This window comes from Ictidomys tridecemlineatus, chromosome 11 (assembly GCF_052094955.1).
Source record: "Ictidomys tridecemlineatus isolate mIctTri1 chromosome 11, mIctTri1.hap1, whole genome shotgun sequence".
Lineage (NCBI taxonomy): Eukaryota > Metazoa > Chordata > Mammalia > Rodentia > Sciuridae > Ictidomys > Ictidomys tridecemlineatus.
In genome coordinates, this window is record NC_135487.1 from 118,020,331 (window position 1) to 118,045,407 (window position 25,077).

Below are 25,077 nucleotides of genomic sequence, written 5' to 3' on the forward strand. Positions count from 1 at the left end.
AACTCAAGCTCTCCTGTCCTTGCTCTTCTGAATCCATGACCAGACACCTCACCTCCAGCCTGTCCTGCAAGCAGCCAAGTTGGAGGGGCAGGGGTAGAGCTGGGTGGGTTTTCATGACCAGTTGTTCCCTGTGTAAACCTCTCTCCACATTTGATTTTCTGCTGGTCACTTAAGTGCACTCCTTGTTGTGCAGCATGTGTTAACTGGACCTGTATTTCAGGCCCATCCCAGGTTTGCCAGGAATCAGCTCCCTCAGGTGCCAGACCCCACACAGTGGCTGCAAAATCTTTCCTTCCCTTGTCTTCTGCAAGCTCTCTTGAGAGATAGCAGCTTCTTTCCCGTACAAGGATATTGTGCATTTTAACCAGGCAATGTCCTTGATCTTTAACCACTCCATACCCAGACACATCTCAGGGCTCCTAAAAGTGCAGTTCCTTTAATTTCTTTATCCCTCCACTTTGCTCACAAAGGGAGTGCTCTGGCTAGGGCCTCCAAACCCTCCAAGTGTTTGGTGTAGAATTGTCCCTCTGTAGATTACTTCCTTATTTTATTATATTCAATCTCCAGAGTCCCTGATCTGCTTTGAATATCCAGTTATATATTCCAATAAAGCCACCCCCCCTTTGAGATGCCTAACATTTAACCAAGGTCCAGTACTGATGTCATCCCGTCCCACCTGTACCGATAACCCAGTGGGGATGATTGGGTCACTTGGCCCCTTTTGAACAAGGCCCTGAAGATGGGATCCCAGGAGGGTTAGCCACTACCCTAGAAGAGGCATCCTCAGAGGCCTGCAGCCCCATCCTTCCCTAAGGAGAAACCCACCACCAAGGCTGTCAGACACCAGATATGGATATTGGGTGTCTCTTCCTTCTTTGCTGCACCCTCATCCACCCCCCCAAAGACTATTTCCTTCTTTAGGAGTTTCAGGTAGAGGATGCAAACTGAACATCCATATAGGTAAGGTAAGAAGGAGCAGGACAAAAAGCCTCCTCCCTGCCCTTTATTCCTCTGGCCGTTTTAAAGAGTTACCTGAAGGGCTTTGGGGGATGGCATATTCCCTGTCGGGATTCCTAAGCCCCAACATTCCAAGCACAAGAGTGTTTGTTGTAGAATTGTTCAGAGGCATTGACGGTCTTTTGAAATCTCCAACAGTGCTCACTGCCTACATGAAAAGAATTCATAAAAACACTTGTGGTTTAGATATGAGGTGTCTCTCCCCAAAGATCCTGCATTAATTCAGGGATATTCAGAGGTGAAATAATTGAATCATGGGCATTGTAATCTAATCAGTTCATCCTAATTTGACTGGGCAAGTAACTGTATGCAGGTCGGGCATGGTGGAGAAGGGGGTCAATGGGAGTGTGTCCCAGAAGTTCCTTGAGGCCCCAGCCCACTCTCTTCTCTCTCCTCTCCTCTTGTCTTTTCTCTCTCTCTACCTCCTTCCTGGCTGCCATGAGTAGAGTAACTTCCCTGCTCCACACCAAGATGTTCTGCCTCACCTGGGGCCCAGAGCAATGAACTTGATCCACCATGGACTAAGTCTCTGAAACCATGAGCCAAAATAAACTTTACCTCCTCTAAGTTGTTCTTGATCAACATAGGGTCACAGTGTCACAAAGCCAACCAACAAACACCAATGCATGAATTAATATGATTTATTTTTCTTTCCTTGGCTACTAGCAAGTGGTTCTCCATCCTTGGGACCGCATCCCTGGGAGAAGAGCTTTGGGTCCCGTCGTCTGAAGTTCTCAACGATAGAAGAGAAGCACAGCTGCCTCTGTTATCTCCCGGCTGCTGCTGTAACCAACATGAGTTCCATGTCCATTCCAGTCGAAAGAAGAGAAGTCTCCACATTGCCTGGGATTACCCTCTGGGAAGAATCCTCCTCCACCAATGCAGTGCTAGGAAACAAGGAGAGGAGGAGGTGGTGATGAGAGGGCTGCTGGGGAGCCCAAAGGTATTAATGGCCAAATCCAGAGGAATCTGTGGTCCTCTTCCATTCTCCATGGGCAGTGTTGATCTTCTCCCATAGACTTCTCAATGCTGAGCTTAGTGACACACCATCTCCTCCTGACTTTCCTGCAACTTTTATGAACATCTGTTCTTGGATTCCCTGGCTGGACTCTTCCTTCATGATTCCTTAAGTGCTGCTTCCTCTCCCGTATAGATTGTCTGACTCAGCAAGGAGGAAGGGAAGTTATGCTCCCGCCCACATGCTCACACCACACTCTTACACACGCGCACACACACACATACACACACACACAGCCTCATTCACAAGCACCTTTGGTCCCCACAAAGACTCACAAATTCAGTGTTACATCCGGTGACCCTCATTCCGGCACACAAGGCATTGGCTGCTCCCTCATTATTAAATACTCTGAACTGGACAAATCCTGCAGTGAATTCATCTGAAAATGAGATGCAGAAAACAACACTCAAGGAGGATGCCAGAAATAGCTTTCTTTAGGCTGCCCAGAGAGTGTGGACGCCAGGCTGAGGCTCAAGAGTGGAGGCCAGCACTACTGTGGTCAATGACTGGTGCATCCCAGCCCCAAACTTCATCAACTTTTTCCCAACCTCAGAACTCAAGAACTGGTTCTCAGAGAGGGTCTCTGTTCACCAGCGCTTGTATGGAGAAATTCAACAATATTGGGAAATCACAAACAAACATGTAAAAAGGCTTGTTGCAGCAAATAGTTTCTTTTTCTCTCTCTCTCTCTCCCTCTCTCCCCCTCCCCGTCTCCCTCTCCCTCCCTTCCTCCTTCCCTCCCTCCCTCCTCTCTCTCTCTCTCTCTCTCTCTCTCTCTCTCTCTCTCTCTCTCTCTCTCTCTCTGAGACAAGGTCTCACTAAGTTGCCCAGGTTGGCTTCAAACTTTCAGTCCTCCTGCTTCAGCCACCTGAGCATCTGGGATTATAGACAGACATGAGGATGTCTGGCTTCTCTTTTATTTTAAAATTTTAAATCCTAGATGTATTTACAACAGCTTTGAACTTTATAGAATAGGGCTCAACCTAACAAAGGAGATGCCCCCAAACTTAAATGAACATTAAATAAATATTTACCCCTCACAATAGAAGTACAATTGTCTCACCATTTGCCCTTTATACGTGAATCTTGGTCTCAATAAGTTGCTGAGGGGTTGATAATGGGGTACCTAGGAATAGAATCTGGAGCTAAACTTCCCCAGGCCATATGCTACTCTCCTGCCTGTGTACTGTGGTCTCAGGTAGCTTCCTGAACCTCTCAGTGCTTCAGGTTTCTGATTCATAAAGTGGGGTTCACAATAGTCCTCAAGGGTAGTTGCACAAATTAAATGTGACAATACATGTAACATTCATTGAAGAGAATGAGCTGTGTTAATAAGTAACCTCCTATCATAACTAAATTTATCATCTTTGCTATGAAGAGTTCAAGGAGCATTAAGAACTTACTCCGGCCATAGGGTGAGTAATACGCTGCAGTTTTCTGAGCATCACCAAAATCGTAGACCACAGGTATCGCAGGACCATTGTCAGCCCAACACTTTCCTATTCCATATTTCACTGGGTATTTCTACAAGGAACAACAATGACAAAATCATTGGATAAGGAAATAGTTTTGGTTTGGGGGGGTTACAATCATTCATTAAGAGAAAGCAATGTTTTCTCAGTAAATGAGATTATTTCAAAACCAGGCAAAATAAGAATCTTTCCTTTTTTGCTTTTCTCCTACAACCAAGCCAACTGGTGCCCTCTCTTTCTCTCTCTCTCCCTCTCCCCGCCTGACCCCCCCCACAAGTCTTCTCTCTCCTGAGTCTCTTATCTTCTCTGGCTCAGCATTTTTTTTCTTTATTAAATTATTTATTTATTCTAATGTGTTATGCATGATGGCAGAATGCAATTCATTACGTATTATACATATAGAGCACAATTTTTCAAGTCGCTGATTGTACACAAAGTATTTTCACACCATTCGTGTCTTCATGCATGTACTTAAGGTAATGATGTCTAACTCATTCCACCATCATCCCTACCCCCGAGCCCCTCCCTCCCCTTTGCCCTATCTAAGGTTCCTCCATTCCTCCCATGTTCCCCCCACATTGCCATTATGAGTCATCTGGCTCAGAATTTCTGAGGATAGTGGGACAGAAGCTATCAGCAAATTAGGATGAGGGGACATGAAAGGGCCATGGCAAGGTGCTTCCTGCCCAACCTCACACACCTGCCTCTCTCTACACCCAGGACAGCCAGTCCCAGCCCGAAGCCCTGTGTACCTGGTAGAGGCCAAACAGATTATGTTCCAGATGCTGGAAGAAGCCAGTTCTGGTGCGGTACCTCAGCAGAGAGCTGTTCCGCCAGTTCTGCATGGGGCTCTTGTTGGGCACATGCCAGATGCCCAGGTCCGCAGCCTGGATGTCGTAATAGCCAGGGTTCTGGAAAAGCAACCAACACTGAGACTGACCAGCCCAGGTCCCACAGGGGCAAAAGACACACATGGGCTCCCTCAGCTGAGCTGACAGCTCTGGGCTCCAGGGGGACAGATGGCCAGCCGTGCTCACACACCCACCTCCAGCAGATCATGTCCCCTCCCACCCCGCTGCTGCCTCATGGCCTTGTGGGAGGAAGCTGGGATTCGAGGCATGTGACTGTTTCTTTCACTCCAGCCCCATGTCTGCAGCCCCCCTCCCAACCTTCCTCCTGCACGCTGTGCCCAGCCACACTGAGGTCCTCACCCTTTCCCAGTGGCACCCACCTTGTAGTCGTCACTGGTGGCCGCCTCTGCAGACCCGAAGGTGTTGTAATTGGCCCAGTTGCCGTCCCCCTCTGGGTAGTCTGCTCTGTTGCCCTGCTGGCTGGACCACCGATCGCCCACCGTGCACTTCCCAGCCATGTTGTTCTCGTGCACACTGGCCACCAGGGTCCAGCCACCACCCGCAGAGGTCATGTCACAGAAGGTCTGGTAGATGGCACCATTCTTGGCCCGGAGTAGATACAGGCCATCTGTGGAGAGAACCAGCCCCGAGCCTCCCTGTCTGCGAGCTCATGCCATCTCAGTGCCATGACCAGGACAGCTCTGGGAACTGGAAACATGGCCTATGGCTCCTCTCCTGAGTCCTGTCACTATGCATCCCTGGGTGTAGTGGAACACCCCCAAGTTTGAATAACAAAACCTACTGACTGAGGCAGAACACAGAATTATCCAAGCTCTGAGCAACGTTCCTCTCAGAATTAAGCACAGAATTTTCATATGACCCAGAAATTCCACTTCTAGTACATGCCCAAAGGAATTAAAAATAGGATTCAAACACTAAACATTTATTGCAGGATTAGTTACAGGACTCATAGAAATAACTGACATACTCAACAGAAAAATAAAATAGTGTGTATACACACATCACATACAATCTATATTGTGCATATATTGACATATATATCTATCAAAAACTGATAGAAAGCAATTAGTTATTCACACTATATGTAAAAACCTTGAAAACACCATGCTAAGTGGAAGCAACCAGATGTAAAGTACAGTTACCTTATGATTCTACTTACACGAAGAAACTAAAATAGGCAAATTCATAGAGACAGAAAGTACAACAGCAACTATATGGACCTTAGGGAAGGCAGAATATGGGTTCATTACTTAATGAACATAGAATTTCTGTTTGAAATAATGAAAATTTTCTTGAGATGGATAGTGGTAGTGATTGCATAGCACTGAGAAAGTAATTCATGCCATTGAAGTGTACACTTAAAACTGGTTAAAATGACAAAGCTTATCCTATATATAGTATATGCTTTTTACCACATTTATTTAAACTAAAACCCCAAACAAAACAAAACAAAAAAACAGTTGGGTGCAGTGGCACACACCTGTAATCCCAGCAATTTAGGAGGCTGAGGCAGAAGGATCAGGCCAGCCTCAGCAACATAGACAGACCTTGTCTCAAAAAGGTGAGGGGGGTGGGGCTTAGTGGTAAAGTGCCCCAGGTTCAATCCCCAGTACCAAAAAAGAACTTTAAAAAGCTTAAAAAAAAAAAAAGAAGAAAAAGAAAAAAAATTCACCGAAGACAAAATCCTGATAGGGCTCCTTACTCACCATTTGCACCAAAGTATTTCTCTTTGATTTCTTTGCAGCTTCTAGGCAGAGATGGAGACAATGATGACCAGGTCCATTTCTTGGAAACAGCATTGCTCACAGCTAGAGAATATGCAGAGTTTCATTCTCTTTGCAGCTTTGACACAGAACCCAGCCTTCCCTTGCCACTAATCCCCAACTCACTCCACCTCTGTGGCAGAGCCTCGCGGCCTGGGTTGAAAGACCCTGTGCTATCCAGCATCATCCATCAGCCCATCTGAGCCAGCATCCAGCACAGGTTTACCTCCCTCCCTCCACAGGACCTCGTGCTGGGCCAAGCCCTGCCCTGGGCACAGGGCATTCAAAGAAATTAAACATCCCCAGGAACTTACCTCTAGAGGGAGTTGCCAAAACCAACAGAAAATTTTATTAAAAGGAATGAAGGATAAGCTCAGGAGAACAAGAGAAAGACTCTGAGATGAAAATAGAGAAGTCTGAAGGGCGCTGGGGGTTGTCTGGAGTAGGATGACTTAGTGACAGAGGCTTTCTGGTTCTGGTGACACTACAGTGTACTCTGAGAGAATAGACATGATTCATCAGTTGGAAGAAAGAAAAGAGAATTCAAGGCAGGAGAAAAACATGTCCAAAGACCTGGAGAAAAGAATGGAGCAAAGCCCAGCTTGAGGAGGAAATACAGGTAGCTTAAGGGGGTTGAGGCAGAGGGTGAGGTGACAGAGCTGAGACTCTAGCCAGGAGACCAGCAGGGTCCTGTACAAGAACCTTGTACAGGAGCGTCAACTCTGCAAACCAGTCTAAAAGTCTGGAGGGGTGGGAGGATCACAGGCTTTCAAGTCAGAGGGATTCAGGCCTAAGTAGCTCAGGCTTCCAGGGGAGAGTCCTTGGGTTCTACTTGCCACACCTGAGCCTCAGTTTCCTTCTGCCTCAGATGAAGCTAATAAATAGTATTTTGTAAAGATCAAGTGAGATAATATGTAGAAACATGCTTTTCTCAGCCAGCCACGGGGGTAAACACCTGTGATCTGGGTGACTTAATGAGACCCTATCTCAAAATAAAAAAATAATAAAAAATGCTGGTGATGTGGGTCAGTGGTAGAGGGCCCTGGGTTCAATCCCCAGTACTCTGGAAAGAAACAGGTGTTTGTCTTTTAAAAATGAATAGATAAATAACAATTAAAAGAAATACAGATTTTAAAATGCCATTGCTATTCTTATAGAGAGAAGACTATAAAGAGAACATTCTCTGGGCACAGGGTATACCACACAATTACCAAGGTCACTGCAGGCCATGGTAGTGGGAAATAGTGAAGAGAGGACACCTTTCTTACAAGGGTCCCCTCAGGACCACACAGAGACAAAGAACCAGACCCAGGATATGTCACATCTTAGCAATAGTCTCACTGCTAGAGACCAGATCCCTCCAGAGGCCAGAAATCAGCCCTCAGACTACATCCAAGGTGGCCTCTGTGCCTCTCAAAGACGTCATCTCTGGCTCAGGAGAGTCCCCTTCCTGGAAGCAACCCTGCCTAGTGTGTTTTCTTTGAAAGCTGTGTGCAGGTGAGCTGGGGGACTGGGCCCTGACAGGGAGACTCACCAGCACTGCATCCTCTGCTGGCCACAATGAGAAACAGCAGGAAGCCGAGTTGGGTCATGATAGCCTAAAAAAAAAAAAACAACAACAAGATGAAAGTCAGTCTTGATTGTCTTTTTTTCTTTATTCCTGTTTCCATTCCTCTCTAATTTTACAAAGACTCAAAGTTCCCTTGCCTTTTTTTTTTTTAACTCCACACATCTCTGGAAACTAAACCAGACCTGAGCTAAAATAAGGGCTCTCCAAACTCACAGAAAGCAAACCTCTTCCACCAACACAGGGCCAGGAGCTGAAGTTGCCAGCGAGTGGAGACTGGATCTTTCTCTGCAGAGGCTCCTAATGAGAGGTGAGAGATGAGCCCTTTATGGAGAAAGCACAGGGGGCACAGCCCAGGTCTCCAGACTCACCCTCCCCTGGCATGATGCCCTAGGAGGTGAGGCCTCTGGTTATGACAGGAAAGATATACAGTGATGATGATGGAATTAGCAAGACAAATAGTAAAGCTCATTTCCTAGCATTGTTCCTAGATTTGTGGATTTCATGGCCCTGTGTATTTTAAAAAAAATAGGGGAGACTCTCAAGAGTTGGTGTTGATTTGGGGTTTTGTTTGTGCCTTTCTTTCTTGCTAAGTAAAAACTTTTTCTCCTAGTCTCCTATTAATTATCTAGTATCATCATCATTTCATAGAACAAAGAAACTTTAACAATGAAAGAGGAAAGGTACCATTTCAGAATCAGTAGAAGTCTTTAGCTCCAATAAATGTAGTTCCATACAAAGTTTTGTTATTTGGTTGTTAATTTTCTCATTTTGCCACAAACTAGTAAAACTTTACTACACATTGAACTTGGAATTAAATTCGTTAAAAAAAAAACAAAAAACTTTTGATGTGTCAAAGCTCCTATATCATTCCTGTCCCAAGGTTATCCAAATCCCATCAGCTTATAATAGAAGCGATCGGCTCCTCCTCAGTGACATCACATCCCTAATTCATTACAGTACTGATAACATTGCAACCCATAGGAAAAGATTGTGAACCTCTCTTTGATTAAGTTAGTATTTTTTATCTTTTTAAGTCCGAAGTATAGATTTGCACAAAACACTCAGAGATATTGATAGAATAACATAAAACAGTGCCCATGAAGGAATGCCCACTTCTGCCCCTCTCCCCTCTGCACTGCCTGCAGTGGTACAGCAATCTCCTGCTCAGTATTATCACCAGTCTCAGACCTCTCATGAAGTCCAAGGTCATCAAAAAGAGGAACAAGAAGCTCATTCAGCTCTAGTCAGGCTGATATGTCAAAAGTATGACCAATAGAAACTCAGGAACTCAGGGATAGCCACAACTGGGTACCGAGAAGATTGGAGGGTCACAGCCTGATTCCCAACATTGGTTATGGGAGCAACAAGGAAGTAAAGCCCATGCTTCCAGTGGCTTCTGGAAGTTCCTAGTCCTCAATGTCAAAGATCTGCTGCTGAGCAACGAGTCTTATTATGCTGAGATTGCTCACAGTATTTCCTCCACGAACCTCAGAGCCATTGTGAATAAAGAAACCCTACTTGCCCTCAGAGTCACCAGTTCCAATGCCAGGCTGCACAGTGAAGGAAATGAATAGGAGACTCCTGTGTGTATTTCACTTGTACTTAAATAAACCCAGAAAAACTGTGTGCACACACACAGAGAAAATATATACTTCTTTTCGTTCTTTTAAAATTAATTCTGAGATGTATTTTTTTCATATTTTGACATCTTTAGTATCATTTTGCATCCCATCTTTAGTAGTACACACATCATGGAACAGTCTACAATTGATTGATTGAACCTAAGAGTCTAGGAAAATGGTAGACCTGTCTGAGGGACATTATCCCTTCTAACCATCAGTATTCAGTCAGTGACTGTGTCCCACTGATCGTACCTCCTACTTCCTCTGCAATCTGTTCCCCATGCCACCTCCTCCAAATCCCACTGCCCTTGACACTTGTTTAGTTAAGGTCTAGATTATACAGGACACATTCAGTGGTGATTAATAGAAACCCCATCTCAAAGTGGCTTAAACAAAAAGTAAATATATCACTTAATGAAGTAAAAAATCTAGAAAGAGGGTAGGATTTATGCTTAACTGACTCATTAGCTTCTCTCCACCAGGCTCCATCCTACCACTGAGTTCAAGATGGCGACTGCTTTTCCAGGCATTGCCTACAAGCCGAGGGAGGAGGGCTCATCTTTTCCTGTGGCTCTTTTCAGGAGAGAGCAAGCTTTCTCCAGGGTCCCCCAGCTTCCTGCTCCTAACGTCTCATTGGCCTGAGATGTCACATGTGGCACTAGCTCCATGGGGCTTCCTTTACCCACGCTCAGACTGGTGCTCTACACAATGCCAGCCTATCTTCTCACAGGACTGGAGACTAGAAGTCGAAGGTGCACATGCCCAGCTCTAGTTCCTTCTGAGGTCTGATTCCTTCTGAGGCCTCTCTCCTTAGCTGTAGTAGCCACCTCTCTGTGTCTTTACATGGTCTAAGCTCTGAATGCAGTGCATTCCCGGTGTCTCTCTTTCTGTCTGAATTTCCTCCTCTTATAAGTACACCAGCCATATTGGATTAGAGTCCATCCTAATTACCTTATTTTAACTTAATTGCCTCTTTAAAAACCCTGTCTTCAAATGCCATCACATTCCAACTCAACAAATAAAAGTGAGAAAATAATTGTCCAGATTGCCCAAAACCATTCACCTGGGCTTGTGATGAACACTGATGAGTCATATAACAAGGCTTTCTCTGGCCTCTATTTCAGACCTAACCCTCTTCTGTCTCCAGTATTGGCCCCCTTCAATCCCTTCTCCACACTTGTGCCAACATGGATCCTTGTAAAGCAAACCATCCCTACAATCCCATTAAAAATACCCCTGTCCTCTTGCATTAGCTGGACAACCAAGGTCAAAATCCATGCCATAGGAGTTGTGTCAGTTACTTATTGCTACATAACAATCCACTCCACAATGGAGTGGCTTAAAACAACAGCAGCCATTTCTTTTGCTTATGCATCTGCAATTTGAGTGTGGCTTCTTTCTGTTGCACATCAGCTGAACCACTTTAGTGGTAGCATTTGTCTCTAGTGAGTTAGTTATACTTTGTTATTTTTTTAAAAAAGAAAGGTTTGTTGTACACACACACACACACACACACAAACACACACACACACACTTTAGTGAATATTACAAGGCATATACCTGTATCATTATCATCCTGCTCAAGAAATAAAATGTCAGCACCTCAAGAACTTCCCATATGCTTCTAGACTATAAACCCTTCCCTTCCACCTAAAAGTCATTACTTGCCCAACTCTTAAGGTAATCAGATTCTGTGTCCTTGTCACACTCTCAAAGCTATTACAGATTCATAGCTTAAGGTGGTGGCCCACACCTTCTGTAGTCACAGCTACTGGTGGGGAAGCGTTAAACCAAGAGGAGTTCCAGTTGGAGGACAACTTGGGAAATGTAGTGAGACCCTGTCTCAAATTATGTTGGCGGAGGCCCTGCATCTCTCAGAGCTGTCAGCCTTAAAATGGTAATTTCTCTTTACAAATCTTGGCTAGAACAAGTTGCATAGTTCTACTTAACTTCAAAGATAAAGTGCAGCTCTTTCTATTGAGGATTGAACCTAGGGCATTCGGGGCAAGCACTCTACTATTGAGTTACATCCTTAGCCTTTTAAATTTTATTCTGAGACAGCGTCTTATTAAGTTGCTGAGGTTGGCCTTGAACTTGTGATCCTCTTGTATCAGCCTCCCAAGCAGCTGGGATTACATGTGCCTGGTGGTTATTCTTTAGAGTTGTAACAAGTAGCGGAAGATATATGATAGCCAGGTCAATCCTCAACCTCTCCGTCCCTGCTCCTCTTCCAGCCTGCCTTCCATCTATTATTTATTTATTTATTTATTTATTTTCCTGGTGTGTGGTATTGAACCCAGTGGTACTTAACCACTGAGCTAAATCTGCAGCTCTATTTATTTATTTGTGGGACTGGGTCTTGCTAAATTGCTTTTAGGACCTCACCAAGTTGCTGAGGTCGGCTTTGAAATTGTGATCCTCCTGCCTCTGCCTCTTCTTCCTTTCCTTTATAATGCAATAGATACCTATAACCCGTGATATAACCCAAGATCTAAAACGTTATCAATCACCTACCCCTACCCCAGTGCTCCTTTGTATCACTCCACCTCATTTTCCCCTCAAGTGTTGCCATAATGCCAATTTGTGTTTATTGTTTTATTGCTTAAGTTACTTTTATTGACCACACACATATGCAACATATTGCATATGTGAATAAATGTCTTTTTAAATCCCTTTGTTTTTGAATTATATAAAAGTACTATTATATTACATGTTGCTTTCTGGGGAATACTTTTTCCTTATGACATTAAACAACTAGTTGTCCTCTAAAGCTGTGGCAAATCACCCATTCATTTTCATTGCTATTGCTATTCCGTGGTACGAACTTATCATGATTTGTTTTTCTACTCTCCAATGATTGGGTATTTATTTTGATTTCAGTGGTTTTGCTTTTTTCAATTAAGCACAATACTTTTATAAGCATCATTGTGTGTTTTTGTTGCTATGACTGAGACCTGACAAGAACATCTTAGAGGAGGAAAAGTTTATTTGGACTTAAAGGTTCAGTCCATGGTCTGTAAGCTCCATTTCTCAGGGCCTGAGGCATAACATCGTGGCAGAGGGGTGTGGAAGAGGAAAGATGCTCAGCTCACAGCAGCCAGGATGTCTAGGTAGGGGAAGAAAGGTAATCCCGTTTCCCCTGAGATTACGGAAGGGGAGAGATCAGGAAGGAGAAGAGCAAAACATATGTCCATTTTAAAAATTAGTTGCAGCAGCAAAGCAGCAAGGGCTATATTCAAAGCATAAAGTGGACCACTGTTACAATATATGGAAGTTCTAGGCCCCCAGTATCTCCAAATGTGACAGGGCCCTTTAAAGATATAATTAAGGTTAAATGAGGTCATCGTGGTGGGTGCTAATCCAATGTGCTTGGTCTCTTTATAAAAAGAGGAGGTTGGGGCACATATACAGACTAAGGGTCAACAATGTGAGGGCACTGCAGTAGGGCGGCCATCCACAAATCAGGAAACGGGCCTCAGCAGAAACTAAACCACTAACGTTGGGATCTTGGACTTCTGGCATCCAGAACTGTGAGAAAATAAATTTCAGCTAAGTCACTCAGTCTTTTGTATTTTGTTCTGGCAGCACTAGCTGATGTTGCTGCCAGAACAAAATTCAAAAGACTGAGTGTCTTAGATGATGTTGCTGCATTTAAGGATGGTGGCCATTAAGCATATTTTTTAACTTGTACAAGAAAAATAATTTGTGTGTTACTGCATTCATCCATGACAGTGCTTTACTCATAGCAGGATCTTACTTTACCCACAGCCTCTGGTTCCCCTTTGAATCTCTGAATCCTGTTTTACAGTCGGATTGTGCAGGGGATCATCCTGTTCTTGATGACTGACTATAATGCTTTTTTCCATCAAAATTTCCTATAGTTCGCATTCCTACTAGGTTGGTCTCATGGTCGTTGAGAGTTAGGTGGCAGCTTGTTGTGTTAGGTCCCTGGAGTGCCTGTTTTTATTAGGCAAAAGAGACAGAAAGCAGAAAGAAGGAAATAACAAGCAGAATTTATGTTGAGGATCCATTTTACATTTATTAATTTGTAGCAAAATAAAAAATCAAAAAACACAAACCAAAACATAAAGCCACCCTATCACTCAGATTAAGGGTCTTTTGGAAAACAGGTAAGGGCTGGGGATGTGGCTCAAGCGGTAGTGCACTTGCCTGACATGTGTGTGGCCCGGGTTCGATCCTCAGCACCACATACAAACAAAGATGGAAAACAGGTAAATTAATGGACCACTGGTTGTCAAAACCTTTTTTGAAGCACATAACAGCAGCATATTTCAATAGCCATAAAATCATTCACTCTCTGAAGTTCAGCAATTCCTCTCATGGGATCAAACCCTAAGGAAATAATTAAAGAGAAACAAAATTTTATGTACATAAATATAAAAGATATTCATTGTAGCATGATTTGTAAGAGTATAAGTTCTCAACAACAAGGAAATTGTTAAGTTAGAGCATGTAAACCAATGGAATACTATGTAGCTATTAAAATAATAATACTTTTTTTTCTGACCATGCAACTTGCTTTAGTGCCAACAGCCTACAAGCACAGAGGCCAGGCAATGGTTTGGGAGCACAGTCCAGGTGAAAATGATGATTATGAAGAATGTGTAGAAACATGAAAAATGTTTTATGATTTTGGGGCAAATTTCAAGAAAAAGCAGAATGCAAAATTACATTCATTTTATGATTACAGCTATGTAAAAAGCATCATGTAGTCAAAAATGGATGGAGGATTAGAACTAAAAACAATTTAAAAATATTTACTTATGACTGTAATCCTAGACACTTGGGAGACTCAGGCAAGAGGATTACAAGTTTGAGACCAGCCTCAGCAACTTAGTGAGACCCTAAGCAATTTGGAGAGTCCCCATCTCAAAAACTAAAAAGGGTTAGGAGTGTGACTCAATAGTTAAGTGCCCCTGGGTTCAATCCCCAGCACCAAAAACAAAAACAAAAACAAAAACAAAAAAACACCAAAAAACAAAAAACAAAAAAACAACAACAAAAAAACTTTATTTTTGTAGTACTGGGATTTAAACCTAGGGAAATGCTTTACTGCTGAGCTACACCCCCAACTCCAAAACTATTGTCTTAGGATAGTAAGTCTATACATTTTTTTTAAAAAAATTTATTTAAAGTATATATTTTACATATATATTTTGTTTTTTATTTTGAGACAGGGTCTCTGTCAGTTGCTGAGGCTGGCCTTGAACTTGTGATCCTTCTGCCTCAACCTCCCAAGTCACCAGGATTACAGGTGTATGCCACCAGGCCTGGGTCAGATATAAATTATTAAATAACAAAGTTCTTAAGTTTTGTTTCAGGAATGTCACGACCCCTCGCCAGCAAGGGAAACACGACACAGGATTCTTCTTTCAGCAGTTTATTCAGGACTCTTGAAGCACCATGAGAAAACAGGAAAGAGCGCGAGCGGTCCATCTGCCCTGGCTTAAGTACCCAGCCCCGCCAATGAACTAGCACCACGTGGAAAAGTCTAATAGGTACAGCGCAGCGGAAGCAGGCCAGAGCCCAGCCCCACAGCCTTACAAGGAGTTGTTTACCTCTAACAACTCTAACTGCTAAAGAAGCAGAAGCAGGAAACCAGCGCCATTTTCAGGGTGCAGTCGCCAGCTCCCAACACAGTTGAAAAGCCTTTAGAACCCACCTAAGGATAGTATGAAACTGGCTTTTCAGAACGGACATTTGCGGGGCACAGTGTACCTACTATAATCTCAGTGATGCTGGAGGATCCCAAATTCCAGGCCGGCCTGTGCAATGTAGTGAGATCCTAAAATGAGAAATCAAAACTTCCATGGTCCATTTTCAAAATATAGTATTTAGCCTTAATTGGGATGTAAGATCCAATTGTAGCCATTTTAACTGTGACCCTTCTCTTTGCCCACCCCAATTTTAAAAGTAGCCAATCTTGGAGATTGTAACCCCAAGGTCTTCCTTATCAGAGCAAGGGGTAGTACGATGTTAGGGATAAAAAAGGCGAATGGCCAGCCCAAGTGTGCTTGCTTGCTCGATCCTCTCTGGTAAACTGCCCTGCTGCAGAAGTAAAGTTTGCAGAACTACTTCTGAGCATGTGTTTGATTCCTTGCAGCACCTCGGTATTACTAACATGTCTCAGAATAAAAAATAAAGGGACTGAGGATGTAGCTCAGTGATGGAGTACCACTAGGTTTAGTCCCCACTGTTGCAAACAACAAAACAAAAAACACATGTGCAGAAGAAGCCTGCTAGTCTGTCCATGATTTTTGATTTCACAGACTCAAAATTCCCCAGGCAGCCAGGTATGGTGGGGCACACCTGTAATCCCAGCCACTTGGGAGGCTGAGGCAGGAAGATGAAGAGTTCAAACCCAGCCTCAGCAACTTATCGAGGCCCTAAGCAACTCAGGCAGACCCTGTCTCTAACAAATATAAAAATGGGACTGGGGATTTGGCTCAGTGGTTAAGTGCCAATCAAATTCAATTCAAAAAGAGAAAAAAATCCTAAAAATAAAAAATCCCCCTTGCAACATGCAACCTGTGAAGAAACATAATGGCCATTTACAGGCATGCAAAAGACCCTCAAACTCCCCTTCTTGCCATCTAATAAACAAGCTACTTCTTCCTTCTTATAAACTCCTCCACTGGCAATTGATCAAGGATGCAGATTTGAGTTTATAGCTCCTGGTCTCCTTGCTGACTGGTTGTGCAATAAAGCCTTCTCTCCTCCCTCGCCCCCAGTATCAAGGTTGAACCCAGGGCCTACAAGCGGGCTGGGCAAGCCCTCAACACGGAGCCACATGATCAGCCCCAGTAAAGCCTTTTCTTTTTGAAAGAACCTGATGCCATAGTCTAACAGTGGCCATTCCTTTGGGAGCTTCCCTTTGTAAATTTGCTTATCCCCGCTTTGCCTGATGTTCTAAATTCTAGAGAAAAGCTGCACCTAAATGATTAAACTGTAAATGGCTAATAATCTTTCTGTATATTTACAGAACCTAGAACATCTGTTGTCCTTCAGATAACATCAGAATATGTAACACCTCTTTAGTCTTTCATTCTCTGCATCGATTAACACAAAATGTGTAGATTGCTGTGATGTTTAACTTGGGGGTGGAGGAGGAGAACATGTTTGTCTAAAGAATTACAGGAACGAGCTCTAGGGGTCAGGGTCAATTGCAAGTTTCTGGCCACAAAATGAAGAAAAAAATCCATGCCCTGGATGGTGGAGACCCCACCAGGCAGTGTCCTTCCTGCCCGTTGCCCCCCGTATCTCCTCTCCCTCTCCATAGAAGCCCTTTTGCTTACCTGAGCTCCCAGGTGGCCTTTTGGGGGGATGATAGTCCCCTTCATCTGCTCAGGATTCCAGCTGATTTCCTTAACAAACAACTCTCACCTCCCGGGAGTGTTTGCTTTTAAATCATGAGCAATCAGACTTGGGTCCTGGTAACTGTTAGCAAGAATTTAACACAGGCAACACCATTCTGAAACTTAGAATAAGTCATCTCAAGGTCACTCTGACTCAACCTGACCCTAAACCCCAAACAATACTCCAAAGGAAACGGTTACCTGGGTCTGAAGTCCTGAAAACACCTGATTCAACATGGAACAGTGACCACCTCAAAGAGTGGAGGTGCGACCAAAAGATCCTTCCTGCCGACCCCTAGCAACAGCCCGGCTAACTGCAGAATTCCCCCACTCCCTCGTGACCCTAGAGGGACCCCAGGCTGTAATTGGAAAGTGGGTCTCAGTCTCCACTGGGCCCACCTCCGTAGGTTTGTCCTGAATAAACAAACCTCTTCTCTCTCTCTATCTCCTTAATTCTGTTCTTTCCTTACAGTAGCAACAGCTTTGGCTAATGGTTGGGGGGGGTAGCAATACCAGAGTTGATCTGATCTGATAACAGCCACAAGGGACTATTGGGCAGTGGTGTATACAGTGGGGCTGCTTCATGCCCCCCGTGGGAAGGAGTGGGCTGACATGACACTATCACTATGCTACTCAGAACTGCACACATTTTATTTTATTTATTTACTTTTTTGATTTTATTATTTTTTCTAAGTATAAAAATTAGTGTCTTCTTTATTCTTAAAAAATTTTACTTGTTCTTTTTAGTTATATATGACTAAAGAATGTATTTTGACATAATATACATACATGGAGTATAACTTCACATTGTTTTCCCATTCTGTGGTTGGACATGATGTGGAGTTACACTGGTTGTGTATTCCTATATGACCATAGGAAAATAATGTGTGTGATTCACTCTACTGTCTTTCCTATTCCCATTCTCCCTCCCTTTTCTTTATTCCTCTTTATTCCCCTTTGTCTAATCCAAAGTACCTCTATCCCTCTGCCCTGTTATGTGTTAGCATCTGCATCTCAGAGAGAACATTTGGCCTTTAGTTTTTCTGGGGTTGGCTTAATTCACTTAGCACAATAGTCTCCAGTTCCATCAATTTACCAGCAAATTCCATAATTCCATTTTTCTTTATGGCTGAGTAAAATTCCATTGTGTAAATATACCACATTTTCTTTATCCATGTACATATACCACATTTTCTTTATCCATTCATTTGTTGAAGGGCACCTAAGTTAATTCCCTAACGTAGCTACTGAACAACACAAATTTGTGTTCCGGTAAACACTAGTCAGTACCTAGGGAAGTCCATTGTTCTGGGCAGTGAGATAAGAAATACTCTAAATGATGTGACATGGAAAGAAGTAGAGAGGGGAAAGTGGCCACTTCCCTTGTCTCATATTTAGGTGAGGATCAAAGCAGAGTGTCCTTGGTTGTAGAGTAAAAGAATGTCCCATAAAACGTCTGAAGAAACCCACATGCACAGTGAGCATGCAGCCTATCCTATTTACTCCTCCTGCCTGTAGGTGTCGCACAGCCCTGCATTATATCCCAGCCTGCTGCCAGGGTGTAGGTAATAAAATGTTCCAACCCTCTTCACTGAGTCCTCCAAGTCCTTTCTTTGGCATCAGAAAACAGTATGCTGGGGTCTTTACAGCCCTGAAGTTGATCAGTTTGGTTTTTTAGTCATGGGGATGGAACCCAGGGGTGCTCTACCATTGAGCTACATCCCCAGTCCTTTCATTTTTTATTTTAAGACAGGGTCATGTTCAGTTGCCAGGCTGGCCTTGCACTTATCCCCTCCTGCCTCAGCCTCCCCAGTTGTTGGGATTACAGGCGTGCACCACCACTCCTGGCTTCCATTTAGGATTTTGAACTGTGGTTGATGACCTTGGAAAGTGAAATCATGGAGGGGCTGTGGATCCACAGCAGACAGCCAGAGAAATGAGTCAAGCTCAAACAGGTGGCTTCAAATATTTTAAATACGATTTTCAGCTTAAAGAAAGGGAAGGGTTTGTGGGGGAAGCTGATTTGGGAAAGACAGACAGGAAAAGTAAGGTGACTAAGGGTAAGTTTTATTATGCAGAGTTAAATCAGTGCCTTCTCTGCTGATTAGAGTCTAGTGATTTACTTCTCCTTCTGGGTGCAGAGAGTAAGACAAATGGAGATTTCCTTTTAAGATGTGAATTTTCTGTACAAAAGAGTAACTTCTACTTTGTTCTCAGAGGAAGTTTCCCCAAATAATCAGATCAAAGTATTCTGTTAAAACAAAATCCTCACAGCGAGGGGGCCTCTTTGGTAGAGTTTGTCCCCAGCGTGAGCCGGGCCCTGGGTTCCATCCAGGGCCAATTACCTCTATAGCTAAATTGTTGTACTCTTTTCTTTCTTTCTTTTAAGGTGTGGTGCGTTGAAGAGCCAGTAGTTGGCTTTCATCTGCAGCTCATGAATTGTGGCAGTCTCCATTCTATACAACAGAATGAGTTCCCTGGGCAGTCCAGAATGGTGGGTTTTGTAAGGAAGTTCTAATAAGAAAACAGAACAATAGGGAGAAAATTCCCCCCCACCAGCTCAACTGACCTGATTAGTAACATCATGTTTTTTCGGGTTACTTTTTTGGTTTTTTTTGTTTTTTTTTTTTGCAGGAATTAAAACAGAAATACTAGACCAGGCATGGTGGTTCACACCTGTAATCCAGAAAACTTGGAGGTGAATGCAGAAGGATCACAAGTCTGAGAGTAGCCTCAGCAAATTAGTGAGACCCTAAGAAATTTAGGACTGAAATATGGGGATGAAGCTCAGTAGTAGAGTGCCCCTGGGTTTAACTCCTAATATATATATGACCTTGGAAAGTGAAAGTACGGATGGGCTATGGATACATAGCAGATAGCCAGAAATTTTATAAATATGGTATATTTCTTTTTAAAAATCTTTGTTTATTAATTTATTTTATGTGGTGCAGAGGATTGAACCCAGTGCCTCACATGTGCAAGGCAAGTGCTCTACCACTGAGCCACAACTCCAGCCTCTGTAATATTTATTTAATGCATACATACATACATCATCTTGAGCTACAGAAATGAGTAAGAATTTAGGGTTTCTGGGGATAGTGGGGGGAAACTATGGGAGGAAATGGTGAATAAAGGTTACTTTGTAATACAGATAAAAGTTTCTCAGGTAAATAAAGTTCTTGGATTAATTCTTTTTAAAAATTTTTAAATATATTTATTTTATTACATATGACAGCAGAATGCCTCTCAATTCACAGTCACATGTAGAACATAATTTTTCATGTCTCTATTGTTCACAAAGTAGAGTCACACCATTGGTGTCTTTATACATGTACTTAGGGTAATGATGTCCATCTCATTCTACCGTCTTTCCTACCTCCCTACCCCCTTCCTTCCCCGCCCTCCCCTTTGCCCTATCTAAAGTTCCTTCATCCTTCCATGCTTCCCCCATCCCCATTATGGATCAGGATCTACATATCACAGAAAACATTCGGCCTTTGATTTTTTGGGATTGGCTTACTTTGTTTAGCATTATATTCTCCAACTCCATCCTTTTACCTGCAAATGCCATGATTTTATTCTCTTTTAATACTAAGTAATATTCCATTGTGCATATATACCACAGTTTCTTTATTCATTCATCTACTGAAGGGCATCTAGGTTGGTTCCACAGTTTAGCTATTATGAATTATGTTTATGCTGTAAACATTATGTGGCTGCATCCCTGTAGTATATTTTTACATCCTTCGGGTATAGAATGAGGAGTGGAATATCAGGTCAAATTATGGTTTCATTCCAAATTTTCCAAGGAGTCTCCATACTGATTTCCATATTGGTTGTGCCAATAATTTGCAGTCCCACCAGCAATGTGTGTGTTTTTTCCTCCCACATCCTTAACAATTTTAATTATGCCTGTTCAGTTCCTTGACACATTTACTGAATGGGTTGTTTGTTTGTTTGATGTTGATATTTTTGAGTTCTTTATATATCCTGGAGATTAGTGCTCGATCTGATGTGCATGTGGTAAAAATTTGCTCCCCTTCTGTAGGCTCTCTGTTCACCTCACTGATTGTTTCTTTTGCTGAGAAGAAACTTTTCAGTTTGAATCCATCCCATTTATTGATTCTTGATTTTAATTCTTGTGCTATAGGAGTCTTATTAAGGAAGTTGGGGCCTAATCCAACATGATGAAGATTTGGGCTTACTTTTTCTTCTATTAGGCACAGGGTCTCTGGTTTAATTCCTAGGTCCTTGATACACTTTGAGTTGAGTTTTTTGCATGGTGAGAGATAGAAGTTTAATTTCATTTATCTGCATATGGATTTCCAGTTTTCCTAGCACCATTTGTTGAATAGGCCATCTTCTCTCCAATGTATGTTTATGGTGCCTTTGTCTAGTATTAGATAACTGTATTTATGTGGGTTTGTCTCTGTGTCTTCTGTTCTGTACCATTGGCCTACATATCTGTTTTGGTACCAGTACCAACCCAGTTATGTTACTATGACTCTGTAACATAGTTTAAGGTCTGGTATAATGATGCCTCCTATTTAACTCTTCTTGTTAAGAATTTCTTTGGCTCTTCTGGGTCTCTTATGTTTCCAGATGGATTTCATGATTGATTTTTCTATTTCTATGAGGAATGCCATTGATTTTGATTGGGATTACATTAAATCTGTACAGTGCTTTTGGTAGTATGGTCATTTTGACAATATTAATTCTGCCTATCCAAGAACAGGGGAGATTTTTCCATCTTCTAAGGTCTTCTTTATTTTCTTTCTTTTTCTTTTTTCTTTTAGTTTTTTTTAAGGTGGACACAATATCTTTATTTTATTTTTACGTGGTGCTATTTTTATGTGCCTCACACATGCCCGGTGAGCACGCTACCATTTGAGCCACATCCCCAGTCCTTTTTTAATTTCTTTCTTTAGCATTTGATAGTTTTCATCGTAGAGGTCTTTTACCTATTTTGTTAAGTTGGTTCCCAAGTATTTTTTTTAGGCTATTATAAATGGGATAGTTTTCCTCGTTTCTCTTTCAGAGGATTTGTCACTGATAAACAGAAATGCCTTTGATTTATGGGTGTTGATTTTATATCCTGCTACTTTAGTGAATTCATGTATTAGTTCTAGAAGTTTTCTGGTGGAATTTTTTGGATCCTCTAGGTATAAAATCATGTTGTCAGCAAATAGTGAGAGTTTGAGTTCTTCTTTTCCTATCTATATCCCTTTAATTTCTTCCGTCTCTCTAATTGCTCTGGCTAGAGTTTCAAGAACTATGTTAAATAGAAGTGGTGAGAGAGGGCTTCCCTGTCTTGTTCCAGTTTTTAGAGGGAATATTTTCAACTTTTCTTCATTTAGAATGATGTTGACCTGGGGCTTAGCATAGATAGCTTTTACAATGTTGAGATAGGTTCCTGTTATCCCTAGTTTTTCTAGTGTTTTGAACATGAAGGGGTGCTATATTCTGTCAAATGCTTTTGCTGCATCTATTGAGATGATCATATGATTTTTATCTTTGAGTCTATTGATTTGATGAATTACATTTATTGATTTCCATATGTTGAACCAACCTTCCATCCCTGGGATGAACCCCATTTGATCATGGTGCACAATCTTTTTGATATGTTTTTGTATTCAATTTGCCAGAATTTTACTGAGAATTTTTGCATCTATGTTCATTAGAGAGATTGGTCTGAATTTTTCTTTCTTTGATGTGACTTTGGTTTTGGAATCAGGGTGATATTGGCCTTATAGAATAAGTTTTTCTATTTCATGAAATAATTTGAGGCATATTGGTATTAGGTCTTCTTTTAAGATCTTGAAAAACTCAGCTGTGTATCCAGCTGGTCCTGGGCTTTTCTTGGTTGGTAGGCTTCTGATGGCATCTTCTATTTCATTGCTTGAAATTGTTCTGTTAACTTGCATATATCATCCTGATTCAGTTTGGGCAAATCATATGACTCTAGAAATTTGTTGATGTCTTCAATATTTTCTATTTTATTGTAAATTTTCAAACATTTTCAAAATAATTTCTAATTATCTTTTGTATTTCTGTAGTGTCAATCATGATATTTCCTTTTTCATCATGGATGTTAGTAATTTAAATTTTCTCTCTCTCTTCATTAGCATGGCTAAGGGTTTAGCAATTGTATTTATTTTTCAAAGGACCAACGTTTTATTTTGTCATTTTTTTCAATTATTTCTTTTGTTTCAATTTCATTGATTTTCAGCTCCGATTTTAATTATTTCCTGTCTTCTACTGCTTTTTCTGTTGGGTTGTTCTTCTTTTTCTAGGGTTTTGAGATGCAATATTAGGTCATTTATTTGTTGACTCTTTATTCTTTTAAAGAATGAACTCCATGCAATGAAATTTCCTCTTAGTACTGCCTTCATAGTGTTCAAGAGGTTTTGATATGCTGTATCTGTGTTCTCATTTATCTCTAAGAATTTATAAATCTCCTCTTTGACATCTTCTGTAACCCATTGTTCATTCAATAGCATATTTTTTAGACTCCAGGTGTTGAAGTAGCTTCTATTTTTTATTTTATCAATGATTTCTTATTTTATCTCATTATTATCTGACAGAATGCAGGGTAGTATCTCTACTTTTTGTATTTTCTAAGAGTTGCTTTGTGGCAAAATAGCTGGTCTATTTTAGAGAAGGATCAATGTGCTTCTGAGAAGAAAGTGTATTCACTCATTGATGGATGAAATATTTATATATGTCAGTTAAGTCTAAGTTATTGATTATAATACTAAGTTTTATTTTCTTTGTTCAGCTTTTGTTTGGAAGATCTATTCAGTGGTGAAAGAGGTGTGGTAAAGTTACCTAGAATTATTGTGTTATGGTCTATTTGACATTTGAACTTGAGAAGAATTTGTTTATGAATGTAGATGCTCCATTGTTTGGGGAATATATATTTATAATTGTTATGTCTTGTTGATGTATGGTTCCCTTAAGCTGTGTGAAATGTTCTTCTTTATCCCTTTTGATTAACTTTGACTTGAAGTCTACTTTTTTTGACATGAGGATGGAAACCCCTGCTTATTTCCACAGTCCATGTAAGTGGTATGTTTTTTTCCCAAACTTCACCTTCATCTGTGAATGACTTTTCCTATGAGATGAATCTCTGGGAGGCAGCATAATGTTGTGTATTTTTTTTTTAAAAAAATTCAATCTGCCAGTCTATGTCTTCTGATTTGTGAGTTTAGGCCATTACTATTCAGTGTTATTATTGATATATGATTTGTATTCCTGGTCGTCTATGTTTGGTATTTAACTTGACTTGGTTTCTCTTTGGATTGGCTTTTCCTTTAGTGTAATACCTCCCTTTGCTGATTTTCATTGTTTTCCATTTCCTCCTCATGGAATATTTTGCAGAGGATGTTCTGTATTTCAGGCTATCTAGTTGTAAATTCTTTTAAATTTTGTTTGTCATGGAAGATTTTTATTTCATTCAAATCTAAATCTTAATTTTGCTGGATATAAGATCTTGGTTGGCATCCATTTTCTTTCAGAGCTTGGTATATGTTGTTCCAGAATCTTCTAGCTTTCAGGGTCTGGTTGAAAAATCTGCAGAGATCCTAATTGGTTTCCCCCATATGTAATTTGATTCCTTTCTCTTATGGATTGTAAAATTCTATCCTTATTCTGTATGCTAGGCATTTTCATTATAATGTGTCTTGGTGTAGAACTGTTGTAATTTTGTACATTTAATCTCCTGTATGCCTCTTGTATTTGATTTTCCAATTCATTCTTCATGTTTGGGAAATTATCTGACATTATTTCATTGAAGAGATTGTGCATTCCTTTGGTTTGAATCTCTGTGCTTTCCTCTATCTCAATAAATCTTAGATTTGGTCTTTTAAAGGTATCCCATAATTCTTGGATGTTCTGCTTATGATTTCTTACCATCTTCACTATGTGGTCAACTTTATTTTCAAGATTGTATATTTTTTTCTTCATCATCTGATGTTTGTTTTTCCAAGTGATCTAAGTCTGTTGGGATGCTTTCTATTGAGTTTTTTATTTGGTCTATTGTTTCCTTCATTTCAAGGATTTCTGATTTTTCCCCAACATCTCTATCTCTTTTTTGCAGTTATCTTTTGCTACCTGTATTTGCTCCCTTATCTCTTTCTTGGGTGTGATCAATGATTGCCTGTATTTACTCTCTTATCTCTTTGTTGGAGTGATCATTTTTTGCCTGTATTTGTTCACTTAAATCATTCTTTAATCCATAAAGTATTTTAATAATGTACATCCTGGACTCCTTCTTGACATTTCATCAACTGCACTGTTCATGGATTCTATTATTATAGTATCTTGGTTTGTTTGGGGCACTTTCTTCCCTTGTTTTTTCATGTTTTC

General features: G+C 41.4%; 1 protein-coding gene across 1 annotated transcript; it reads right to left on the reverse strand.

Moving 5' to 3' along the window:
* Positions 1-1,672: 1,672 nt before the first annotated feature.
* Positions 1,673-5,160, reverse strand: LOC144367784 (intelectin-1). Its single transcript, XM_078024936.1, has 5 exons — positions 4,739-5,160; positions 4,260-4,418; positions 3,439-3,559; positions 2,311-2,414; positions 1,673-1,904 (listed from the first exon to the last, which is right to left on the reverse strand). Exons 1-5 carry the CDS (start codon positions 4,928-4,930, stop codon positions 1,752-1,754), a joined length of 729 nt encoding a protein of 242 aa, XP_077881062.1. The 5' UTR covers positions 4,931-5,160; the 3' UTR covers positions 1,673-1,751.
* Positions 5,161-25,077: the final 19,917 nt, after the last annotated feature.

What these genes read in the sequence shown, in the direction of transcription:
- LOC144367784 (XM_078024936.1), bottom strand. Translation starts at nt 4,930, where the DNA reads ATGACCTCTGCGGGTGGTGGCTGGACCCTGGTGGCCAGTGTGCACGAG. An exon ending in TTACTCACCCTATGGCCGGA is followed by an intron (nt 2,415 to 3,438) that starts GTAAGTTCTTAA and finishes TCTCATTTTCAG; the next exon opens with ATGAATTCACTGCAGGATTT. An exon ending in CCGGATGTAACACTGAATTT is followed by an intron (nt 1,905 to 2,310) that starts GTGAGTCTTTGT and finishes CTTGTTTCCTAG; the next exon opens with CACTGCATTGGTGGAGGAGG.